Source organism: Homarus americanus, unplaced genomic scaffold (assembly GCF_018991925.1).
Source record: "Homarus americanus isolate GMGI-L3 unplaced genomic scaffold, GMGI_Hamer_2.0 scaffold34360, whole genome shotgun sequence".
NCBI classification, from domain to species: Eukaryota; Metazoa; Arthropoda; class Malacostraca; order Decapoda; family Nephropidae; genus Homarus; species Homarus americanus.
This window is the reverse complement of record NW_024739403.1, coordinates 3,978,942-3,991,198: the sequence shown is the minus strand read 5'-3', so window position 1 is coordinate 3,991,198 and position 12,257 is coordinate 3,978,942. Positions and strand designations below refer to the sequence as shown.

Here is a 12,257-nt window from a genome sequence, read left to right as displayed (position 1 = left end):
CCGAAACAACATCAAGCGGGACGACATTAAGCGCGAACTCACTGTACGTGTTAAAATATATGTGACCAAACAATTTGCCCAACAAGGAAAATTTTAATATAAGCGGGTTAACAACGCGCCGCCTCCGCCATGTGGCAGTTGGAGAAGCCGTCAAGCCGCTCATCTCTGTCTCGCTTACTCGCTCGTACCACCAGCGTTGTGCTTAAGGGGTTTTGGAACTTTCTGTGTTTTTGCATTGCTATGTGTGCTTGCCCTTGCAGTATGGCTCCCAAATGCAAAGGTGATGCTAGTGATGGTAGCACACACAAAAAAAATTAGAAATACAATACAGTATATAAATTGTAATTTGACTTCAAAATAAAAGGACAAGCTGAATCAGAAGGTAATCATTTCCCTGACCACTGATCCCCCTCCCTCCCGCCATCTTAGTTTAATGAGTAACAATCATAACAACAACAACTTGGTACTTTACCCTCATTTTAAGAACAGACTAGCTATCATTTTCCATATTACTGTAGTAGGAGTAAACATAAAATGCTTAGGTATATCCACCCCACCACCAGAAAAAACATACCATTCTCAATGTTGGTGAATTTTCTGGAAAACTATGGAATACAGTATATCCATGGGTCGAATGTGACTATCCGACACATGCTGATGGCAAAATTTGACAAAAAATTAATGTGTCGCTACGATGGTTGTGTAGAAACGGATGGAAAACAATCGATGCTACGGTATATACTGTATGGTGTTATTTATATATCAAAGCTGTATCTCTCCTCCTACTTACCTATAAGAGGAAGTGTAAGTGGCACATTCTCAACGGCAGATTGTTGAGGCACACAGATCACCCAGTTAGGCTCACACCATCCTGCCATCTTCTCCCCATAATGCTCCTGATGGTAAAGACACATGTTGTCAGCCTACAATATTATCTATATTCAGTATATCTCAGGTTCAGAAAACCATATAATACAAAGGTTGATTTAGTCCAGATACTCATCAATGAAGCTAAATACAAAACCTTTTTTGATAATTATAAACTGTGAAAATTAATTTCATATTAAACATAAAAAATACTGTATTACTGAAGAAGAAATACAATATTTTACTGTCCTGGCACATCAAACTGCAGTAAGGTCCCACTCAGTGCCAGATTTAGATCTGTGGAGGCCCATGGACAGCCTCTTTGTGGAGGCCCCCCTCATTATAACTACCCAAGAGGGTGGGGTGGCGAGTGAAGCGAGCCTAAACATCTGGGAGTTCCGGGGGGCACTGTAAGCCCCCCGGGAAAATTTTGAAATTTGAACACTTCTTTGGAGAATTTTGAAGCCATATGCAGTTATATTGAGGAAATTAGAACATTGAGAAATTTTTAATTAACTATATATTTATTGATAGTGTACAAATTCCCAACACACACACACACAAAAGTGAGACATGACTGGAGTCATTCATGTGGTTTCAAGTCGACCAGCCCTGATATGTGGAGGCCCCTGGGCAGCTGCCCACTTTGCCCACTCCTGAATTCGGCCCTGGTCCCACTGATCAAGTACCCATATGAATAACTCAGTTTAATGACCATAGTACTTTAGTGGGTGTGGGTTTGTAAAGTCAACGAATGAATTTGTATTCAGTTTAGCAAGAAAGATGTTCAGTAATCCAGCGCATATTTTCATTCATCGAGTTGAGCTTGTCATGCTAAAGGCAATAAAAGCAAAAATTTTGGGAGAATTGTTATGTGTTGCTGCCATAAATCGTGGATGGAATAAAGAATAATGTTACCCATCACCTCTTTTCAAAATAAGTACTTACTACAACGATATGAGCATCTTTGGAAGAAAATAATGAAATCGAACAACTCCTTGTGGTGGTAGTGCTGTTCTCAGACAGAACCGCTGTCTCCATCACGATCTTTTTTTTCTATATCTCCCTAAGTTCCATGAGCAATAATTCACTTGATGGCCGTGTACATGGGCTGCAAATCAGAGTGTACCAGCGGCCCAAGTCCGGTTGTGTAATAGAGCTTTCAAGTAAAGGTAAAATGTGGGATAAAATACTAAAAAGAACACCAAACACACTGTTGAAAACCTTACCTAACCTTTCCTAACCTATAAAAAGGTTAAAAATTGCTTTCGAGTTAGTGGATCCCTCCCCCTCATCTGAACACCGAAAACTACACCAACACATTAAACACCTAAAACAAAAATGCGGTAAGTGCTTTATAGTTTTAGGATTTTTATAGGTTAGGTGAAGTTTTTAAAGGTTTGTTTGCTGTTAGTTTAGGTTAGGACAGGGTGAAGTTTTAGTTTCGATCACCTGGGGAATCTTAGGAATTTAACTGCTGGAAAAAGTAGTTTAGAAAATTATAAGACACTTTTCTTCTATGACGTTTCCCTTACAAATGACCTGACATAACCTCCTAACTGCCCCCCCCCCCCCGGCATATGTAAGTTGTCTTAGAATTGTAAAAAATAAAGATTCCAATAGTTAAATTCCTAAGACTGCCCGGGTGACCAAAACTGAAATAGGTATTATTATCGTTTCGGTCTTCCAGCAAATTTTGGGATTTTAAGTTGCCACCGTCCGAGAAAGGTTTAGGTAGGTTAGGTTAGGTTGAAATTATGTTTTCCTTGGTTTTTGATGTGTTTTGAATGATTCTGACTCACAGCCAAACACCAACTAAGCGCTCTACGGCGTGGGTACTGTAGCCACGAGGCGACGCGACCCAGCCCATGCGACGCTGTCGTACGGGACGGAAACGTTTCGGTCTAGAAAATAAGCGCGTTGTTTGAAAAATTTTTCGTACCAACTGCGGCGGTCGTATGTGCGGGTGATTGTACCGACTGACGTGGGTTGTATGTGTGGGTTGTCGTAGGTCGAGTATGTCGTAAGTCGAGGAGTGTATGTATGTATGTATGTATGTATGTATGTATGTATGTATATATATATATATATATATATATATATATATATATATATATATATATATATATATATATATATATATATATATATATATATATATACTGTATATATATATATACTGTATATATATATATATATACAGTACGTATATCTTGATAAAATCACACGGGGAAAAGGGAAACAACGGAGCACCTTAGCTTTCGTCTTTATTCAAGACATCTTCAGAGGCAACTGGATTACATGGACAGAGAGAGGCATAAATATACAGGGTGACCTTATAAAACATGAGGTCAGGTCATAATGATGTCATCCACTAATCTCCACACCAACACAAACGTAGAGGAGCTTAAGAGAAGGGGGTGACGTGACTAGTCAGGTCAGGTCAAAATTAAGGGACCCACTAAATAACTATCATACATCTAGATCAAAGTTTTTCAAAGCATTTTTAACCTTGTGCCACTGACAAATAAATTTACGTAACATATTATCAGTTTTGAACTGACCATCACTAAGGTTTATTGATTTTAATTCCTTAATCAAACTAGCTTCAACCAGAAGTCTTTCTGTGACACAAGATGATTTAAATACTTCTAAGCTTTTTTCCCAAGCAATGGGATGATTATTATTCCTAACATGAACGAACAGGGCACTGCTTTCAGATGCTGTTGTGATATTGTACTTATGTTGTTTGATTCTGAGCTGCAGTGTTTTTCCTGTCTGTCCTACATAATTACAATTACATTTGCTACATGGAATACAATAACCACTTCCATTTACATTCAAACTTGGGCTATTTCTTATTAACATATTGGTAATGGTTGAGTCATACTTGAAAACAACATTAATATTTAGTAGCATGCCAGCCATTTTAAATGGAATTACAAACGAAAATTTTGTCAGTACACAGCGCAATCACTAACGTCGGGACTCGAAAATATGTAATTTGAAACATTTTTGGTACGACTGGGGCGGTCGTATGTCTGGGTGGTTGTAAGTCGAGGAGTGGATTTTAATATATGAATAGCAATGTGTTTTTAATAAAAGTGATTATTTGACCTTAACTTTAACAAATTAAGAGTAAATACATCTGCTATCTCTCTCTCTAAATAGGAAGAGCGTGAATATTGGGTGACACATATTGTTACGTTTTTAGGCATGTCTATATTTTGTTGACTTGTGACCATTTTAAACGTTTACATAGCCCAGTTTATAAATTGAAACTGTCAAATCTATAAGCCTAAAATCTGTAAATTGCGATAAAGTTATTCTAAACCACATAGTGTAAAATATGTGCTTGTAGTGCAATGTTTGTGTGACGGAATAACATACTTATGTAATGAGATGCAACCATTTTAAAGCCTGCATTACATTTCCCTATTACACTGCACTTTACTTCAAGATTTACACAATCTTTTTTTGTAATCATAGATAAAGTTAAAATGCATGGTATATATACTAATAGGTATGGATTATCTCTTGAATTGGGTGTAAGTGATCTTGGGTACGATTTTCCTTGCGAGTTGGGTACGAGCTATCTTGGGTACGATTTTCCTTGCGAGTTGGGTACGAGCTATCTTGGGTACGAGTTGTCTTGGGTACGAGTTGTCTTGGGTACGAGATGACCCTAACACCAAAGGAACCAACCTAGGTACCTAACCTAACCCACGCAGAGGAGGAAATGAGGAATAATTATTTGTAGTAAATAAAATTTATAATAAAAAGTAAAATAAAATAATAATGATCACAATAATAACACTGTAATAATAATAATAATAATAGTAAAGAACGAAAAGAAATACAAAAATGAAAAAAAAATCAATAGTGAGAAACGCTATATGTACGTTGTGTTGTCAAGTAAGAGAAACAATTGAAACCTGCAATTGTGTGTAAATGAGGCAGAAAGACAGATCAGCAACCTGGGACTTGGTCACAATTTTCGTGATGCCATATAGCAGCAGTGTCTTCCATTAGACAACACATTATGCTTCCATTATCTTCCCAGGCGGTAGTGACTCTAAGTGAGGCATATAGCCTCAGATAAACATGGCGGGGACCTGCGAACAGCCAATGGACGAATATTAACCAATAACTGATATAATACCTTCGGCCATAAAGTGAAGTATATTCCCATTCCATGCATGGTCACTACGAAATATCTACCATACAGTATTATACTCTTCAATACGCCTCGTGAAATTTGTCATACCGTTTATTCGTGTAATTAAGAAGATATTTGTCAGCGAACTGTTTACTGCAAAATACCTGGTGAAAGTCGTAATGCAGTTGTGGATTTTCTGTACTGTGACGAAATCTCTCGCCATCTCACCTTAATGCGCCTGTAGAAGACATTGTTCTCCAGGGTGTCATCAGTCATTCTTCCTGCCGTCTCCAGCACCAAAACACGTCCTTTATCCTCATTAACCTGCCGTACACACACCCACCATCCTAAACCACAAACATGATGCCATTAAGCCTATAATACACGTGTTGTCGTCAGTCAGCTGGCCAGGAATGTCTCACAACACCACCAGGCTTCACACACTCACGAGGAATTGGGTATTAAATATATGCCAATCATTTTAAAGTGATCTCTTAATAATTGCTCCTTCGTTAAACTTCGTCATTCTTTATGATGTGGCAACGACATATTATAGACTGTAGAGGAAGTGCAATATGATGCCAGAGGTCCGTAATTTTTACGTTGCGCGTTTGAGATTTTCTTTAAGTTATATTATTAACTTAGGGTGTCTAATTTTTCACGCATAAGTCGCTGGTGTCTCTGCATTAGCGTGATTATCGATTACTAACTTTACTAACTTTTTGTTTTGAAATTTTACTTCACATACAGTACAATTGCACTTCTCTTGTGCTCTTTTTTTCAATCACTGCATATATTCAGATCTGCACAGCCATTCTTTACTAAAAATTTGACTGTAGTTTCTACAATTACGCTAAAATTCTAACAGATTTTACGCTAACTAAATGAAAATCATAAAAAATGCTAAATTTAGCTTTAAAATGAATCTGATCAGCCTACCACCACTCGTCTACTGTACTCCTCTCCACCTATGGTATATACTATATACTGTGCTTTTAGTCAATTAATTACCCCCAAAGACCTATAAGTCAAGATTGAAGAAGCCGCAGGTCCAGAAAACTGTGAGGGCAAACTTTTTCGGAGTGAGGGTTGTGAACTCTTGGAACAATCTACCAGAAAGTGTTGTGACGGCACCGAGTGTGAGCTCTTTCAAGACCAGACTTGACCAACACTGGAGCAGGTTCAGGTACATTCAGGAGCCAGTGCATGCCCAGTACTTGCCAACATTGCGTAACAGAGACGTGACCGATCACCCAAGCGGCTAAAGAGCCGATCAGTGGTGAAGAGGATAAAAGTAAAGTAAAAGTAACACTGAATAGACCAACCGCCCGAACGGATAGTAAACTGATTAGTGGCAAAAATTATTAAAAACAAACAGGAGAGATATAGATGATTTGGTGTATGTATTGTACCTGTAATTGTAAATCCCGAAATATAAAGAATGTCTTATGCCTGGTACAGGTGACATAAACAAAGGAGATATCAAGGGCTGAACACACGGCCAGACGTACGATATACCTGACACTTTAATGTTGAGATAAAACTCTAAATATCTTTTAAATGCGTCATTGCAACCTAAAAATGGGTAAAATTTAAGTTTCGGTCATCCTAATTTAACCTAACATAATGCAATGTGATTAACCCTGAAGATACTGTTTTGTAAATGCTTGATGAACGTAAAGTCCCCAGTGAATGGAAAGTGGCTTATGTGAGTCCTTTTACTTTACTTTTGTCCTCTTCGCCACTGATCGGCTCGTTAGCCGCTTGGGCGATCGGTCACGTCTCTGATACTTTTCCTTTTCTTTTATCCTCTTCACCAAAAGATTGGCTCACTCCGAAAAAGTTTGTCCTCACGGTTTTCCGGACTTGCGGCTTCTTCAATCTTGAGCTGTGACCCCTTGTGGGGCGAGCGTCCGCCAGCTCCAAGGACACTCAACTGAGTAGTGCCCCCTGAGATGCTTATAAACCTCAACTAGGTCCCCCCTTGCCCGTCTGTAGTATAAGCTAGGCAAGTTCAGGCGCTCCAATCTCTCAGGGTAGCTGAGATGCCGAAGTGCAGGCACCAGTTTGGTGGCCCTCCTTTGAACATTTTCAACCAACTGACAGTCCCTAGCATATCTCGGGGACCAGATGGGGTGACAGTACTCCAGATGGGGAAGCACTTCACTCCTGAAGATCGTCACGAGGGACGGACCGTCTAGATATCTGAACGACCTTCTTATAAGACCCAATAATTTATTTGCCTGATTTACCTTCTTCTCACAATGGCCCGAGAACTTCAGCTCATTGTCAACATACACACCTAGGTCCTTCTCACACACAGTCTCAACTAGTACATTTTCTTCATCCCGTTGGGACATATGGTACGCCTCCTTACCGTTGGTACGCCCCAGGTGCATCCTCTTACACTTCGTGACATTGAATCTCAGCAGCCATTCCTTCGACCATTCCTGGAGCCCACAGAGGTCCTTCTGCAGCTCTTCACAGTCCGCTTGGTTCTTAATTTCCCGAAATAACTTGGCGTCATCGGCAAACATTTGTATGGAGGAGTGTACAACGTCAGGCATATCATTTATGAAACAAACAAACAACAGCGGGCCCAATACACTACCCTGCGGTACCCCACTTGTTACAGGTACAGATGACGATTTCGTGCCATTAATCACCACACATTGCTTGCGGTCATGTAGAAAGTCTTCTATCCACGCTAGGACATTTCCCCGAATTCCGTACCCTTCCAGTTTGATTTTCAGCCTTTCGTGGGGTACACTGTCGAAAGCCTTGGCAAAATTTAGGTAAATATTGTCGATATTACCACCCCGTTCTAGAATATGGGTCCAAATATCCAATACCTTGAGCAATTGTGTCAAGCAAGAGCGCCCCGGCATAAAACCGTGTTGGCAATCTTTTACAAGGTTGTTTCGTAGTAGATGTTCCATCGCTGCATCTCTGATAATACTCTCAAGTACTTTACATATTATGCTGGTCAGGCTCACCGGTCTATAGTTGTTCGTGGAGTGCCTATCGCCCTTCTTGAAGATAGGACTCACATAAGCCACTTTCCATTCACTGGGGACCATTTGTTCATCCAGGCATTTACAAAACAGAATCTTCAGGGGCTCTGCAAGCTCGTTGCACAGCTCCCTTAGCACTCTAGGATGCACCATGTCAGGTCCAGGACTCTTATGGACCTTTAGCCTGGACAGTTTATTTCTAATACCCTCTTCTGTGAACACAATGTGGGTCAGTGCTGTGTCAAACCGTCTGTCCTCAAACGCAGGAAGGTTAGTTGCATCCTCTCTTGTGAACACTGAGGAAAAGAAGCTGTTCAATGCCTCAGCTTTATCCTGGTCAGAATCTGCGTAACTACCATCTTCAAGCCTCAGGTCTGATACTCCTACTCGCGTTTTCAATTTCGACTTTGCATAGCGGTAAAACGCCTTTGGGTTTGACTTGACCTCGCGTGCAACCAGCCTTTGGAACTCCTTTTCAGCCCTCCTACACTCTATCTTTGCTTGGTTTCTGGCTCTTGCATACATCCTCCTGTCTTGCTCATCGTTTGACCCAACCCACGTCTTGAATTTCTGGGTTTTCTTCTTAATTTTGTCGACCGCCGCATGGTTCATGTGTAGGGATCCCCTCGTATTCCTAGAAGCACTGGGTTTGGTCTTGGGTATATATTTATCGATCAAATGGGTCATTTTACTAGTTATGATATTCAGCGTAGTGTCTGCGTTCTTGTACCTTAATAAGTCAGGCCAGTTGATACCCCTCATCTCTTCCCTCATCCCATTGTAATTTCCCTTGTAATATTTGCACCTTGGCCTGGCCTTATCTTGAACTAGGTAACAGTTAAATCTGAATGACAACACTGTATGGTGACTGGTGCCAACTGGGGCAAGGTGTTCCAGTTTGGCCACCATACCCTCCTCGTTTGTTATGATGAGGTCAAGTGGCTTGGGTGTTTGCTCCCCTCTGTAATGTGTCGGGTCTCTCACATGTTGGAACAGAAAATTATCTCTCAGAGTTTCTACAAAAAGAGTAGCAGGATTATTCAAGTCATTCGGGGTTGACTCGTTTCTCCAGTCGATGTCGCCATAGTTAAAGTCCCCCATGATAAGGAGGTGGCTGGGGTTGAGCATCGCCGCATTGTTTATTAAGGTTCTTAAGTTCCTTTGATTTAGTGGGCCACAGTTCGGGGATCTGTAGATACACCCGACGATAAGTAAGTCCCCTCCCTTTAATTTAATTTTACACCACTTGGACTCTTCAAAAACATCCTCTCCCTGTACCCTCGCCTGGCTGGCTCTAAGGTCTTGCCTAGCGTAGATAACCACACCCCTCCTGCAGGATTCTTGAGTTAGGTTCGTAAATGAGTCATATCCAGCAATACTGAACTCACATTCCTCTGGGTCGATTCTCCTGTTCTTGTACAACAGTTCTACAACTCCTACAATATCTGGTTGGTGTACTCTTAGTAGTGTTTCAAACTCCTCCCTCTTATCAAGGAACGTGTCGGTATTAGTGTACATGACATTCAAGCCAGAATTTGTTCTCGGTAACGTCTCTGCTCTTAGTAATAAACCCGCTCCACCCACATTCTCAGAAGCTGCAGCATTTGCTAAGTACACTGTATTTTGCAGGGTGTGGTTAAAAATGTCATTGTTTACACGGCGCTCGTTCCCTCCTGTCCGGTAGGCTGAGCTGGTGCCGCCTCCCGGGTGGGGGGTTGAGTGGGTGGAGGGTGCACTGCTGCCCCCTGGCCCTGTGTCGGCACACTTGTTTCCACTACCCTCCCCCTGAGTATAACCCATGTGCACCTGTCCCCGTTCCTTCTCGACTCCTCCCTCTTCTGCTTCAAGTCCAGCAGGAGCTTCTTGTGCTGTTCCCTCTGCATTACCGTGCGGTCTGGGTGAATAAATACATCTCGAAATGCCTCGCTCCTTGCTAAGTTTTTTGCCTGCCGGATAACTTGCCATTTTTCCTCCTCACTCCCTAGTGTGATCCTGAGGGGGCGAGGCTTAGCCCCCTGCTTTTGTCCCAGTCTCCTCACATCCTGAGGGGTTGCTGGAATCTTCAGAACCTCTGTGCAAATATTTTGAAACAGCACCTTGTCGTGTGTTTCCTTACTCACAGTTCCCTCTGCCTGGCTCTCTGGGACTCCAAAAACTATTACATTGTTCCTGCGCTGGAGCCGTTCCTGGTGTTCCTCCTCTCCCCTAACAGTAGGTGCGTTAATTTTCATTTCTTCGACACACTTTTTCAGAGTCCCAATCTGCTGTAGAACCTGTACTGATTCTGCATTACTCTCCGCCCCCCCCCGTGGCCCTCCTAATACGTCCGCATAACTCCTCTTAGCAACCACCTCCATTCTATTAGCTACTTCCTCAGTCTTAGCAAGGATCTCTTTCTCAACTTGCTCCAGTTTGTCAACCAGCAGGGCTCCTGCTTCATCTATTTTCGTCCCTAGAGAACTCGTTCCCTTATGGATTGCAATCGCTTAATAATAATAGCTTAATAATAATAAAATAAACAAAAAAATAAAGAAATGAACAAATGATCAAGAGTGAGAAACAATATATATATATATATATATATATATATATATATATATATATATATATATATATATATATATATATATATATATATATATATATATATATATATATATATATATATATATATATACTGTACACTACTACTACTACTTTGCTGTCACTCGGAATCGAGTATGACGATCATCCAGCTATGATACATTGATATGAGTTATTAGGGATATCACCTAGGTTGGTGAGTTTTGAGGCAACTACAGAGACTGATACGGGACATGCAGCATCGTTCACATTCATTGCATATGTGGAGGGCTCCATCTACTGCGGGAGGGGCAGTAGCAGTGTCTTTCCGGCGTTGGCGCTTGTCTGCCTCGGTTTGCAGTCAGGCTAACTCGAAAGCATTGACACCTTCTCGTGCAGTGCATCTACAAGTGTTACGATGTGGAGTAATCGACTCCCAGGTGAGGGGGTAGACTTGGCACTTTTCAGGTTTGTCTCAAGACTATCCATATACCTTTTCAATTACCCGCCGGCTTTATGTTTACTATTCATTAGGTGACTGTAAAGTAGCTGCTTTGGCAGTCTACTGTCGTCCATACGGGTAACATGGTCAGTCCAACATAGTTGTTCATGGATAATGGTAGCCTCGATGCTCCTACAGTTGGTGTCAGCAAGAATACTGGCATTTGTTCTCTTGTCTTCCCAGCGAACTCGGAGGATGGAATGTAGACTACGTTGGTGAAAGTTTTCAAGTGCCTTGAGGTGCCTCCTGTATGTGACCCATGTCTCACTGCCATATAGCAGGGTGGGGAGGACCACTGCTCGATATACGTGCAGCTTTGTAGATAATTTCAGCTCCTTACAGCTGAAGACATGATTTCGGTGTCTGCCAATGGCTTGAGATGCACATCTGATCCGATGCTGAATCTCTTCATCGATGTCTGCGGTGGTGGACAGGTGGGAGCCGAGATACCGAAAGTGGGCAACATTAGAGAGGGTAGTACCGTAAAGCTGGATGGATGGTGGAGGTGTATCTGAATCAGGGGCAGGTTGAAAGAGAATCTGAGTCTTACGTACATTCACCTCAAGGCCAAAGTGTGCACACGCGTCTGCGTAGGTGTTCAGGATCTCCTGTAGGTCGTGTTCAGTGTGAGCAACAAGGTTGAGGGCGTCTGCATACTGAAGTTCAGTATTGGAAGCTGCCGACATCTTTGTTCTTGTCTGAAATCATCTTTTGTTGAAAAGCCCCCCTTTCACCCGGTACTCGATGTTCACCCCGCTGGCTAAATTGGCACTGGCACGAGTAAGGAAGGCAGCCAAGAAGATGGAAAAGAGAGTTGGTGCCAGTACACACCCTTGTTTAACCTCTGTTTGGATGGGTAAGAACTCTGACTGGGTGCCATTGTACAGGACACTGCCATTCATGCCATCGCGGAGTTGCCTCACAATGGTGACGAATTTTGGTGGGCAGTCAAAACGGCTGAGGGTCCACCAGAGGGCTTCCCTGTTGACCGAGTTGAAAGCCTTGGTTAGGTCGATGAAAGCCATGTGTAGGTCACGACGCTGTTCTCTGCACTTTTCCTGTATCTGGTGGGCAGGAAATATCATGTCAGTGGTGCCACATGATGGCCTAAAACCACATTGAAATTCTGGGAAGTTTTCCGCCTCAGAAAGAA

The 12,257-nt window shown here is 41.9% G+C and overlaps 1 protein-coding gene across 5 annotated transcripts in view; it reads right to left on the bottom strand.

Moving 5' to 3' along the window:
* LOC121874544 overlaps positions 1-5,484 on the bottom strand; it is a 33,053-nt gene extending 27,569 nt beyond the window's left edge. For 2 of the 5 annotated variants that reach the window (XR_006090443.1, XM_042378722.1), the window contains exons 1-2: positions 5,255-5,483; positions 791-896 (exon numbers count right to left, since the gene is read on the bottom strand). Coding sequence is in view for 4 of the 5 variants with exons in the window: in XM_042378722.1 (XP_042234656.1) it covers positions 791-896; positions 5,255-5,302 (154 nt within the window). In the remaining variant the exon portion in view is untranslated. Of the gene's footprint in view, positions 1-790; positions 897-5,190 lie in introns of all 5 variants that reach the window. The other 3 variants (XM_042378724.1, XM_042378726.1, XM_042378725.1) reach the window with 3 other exon arrangements.
* Positions 5,485-12,257: the final 6,773 nt, after the last annotated feature.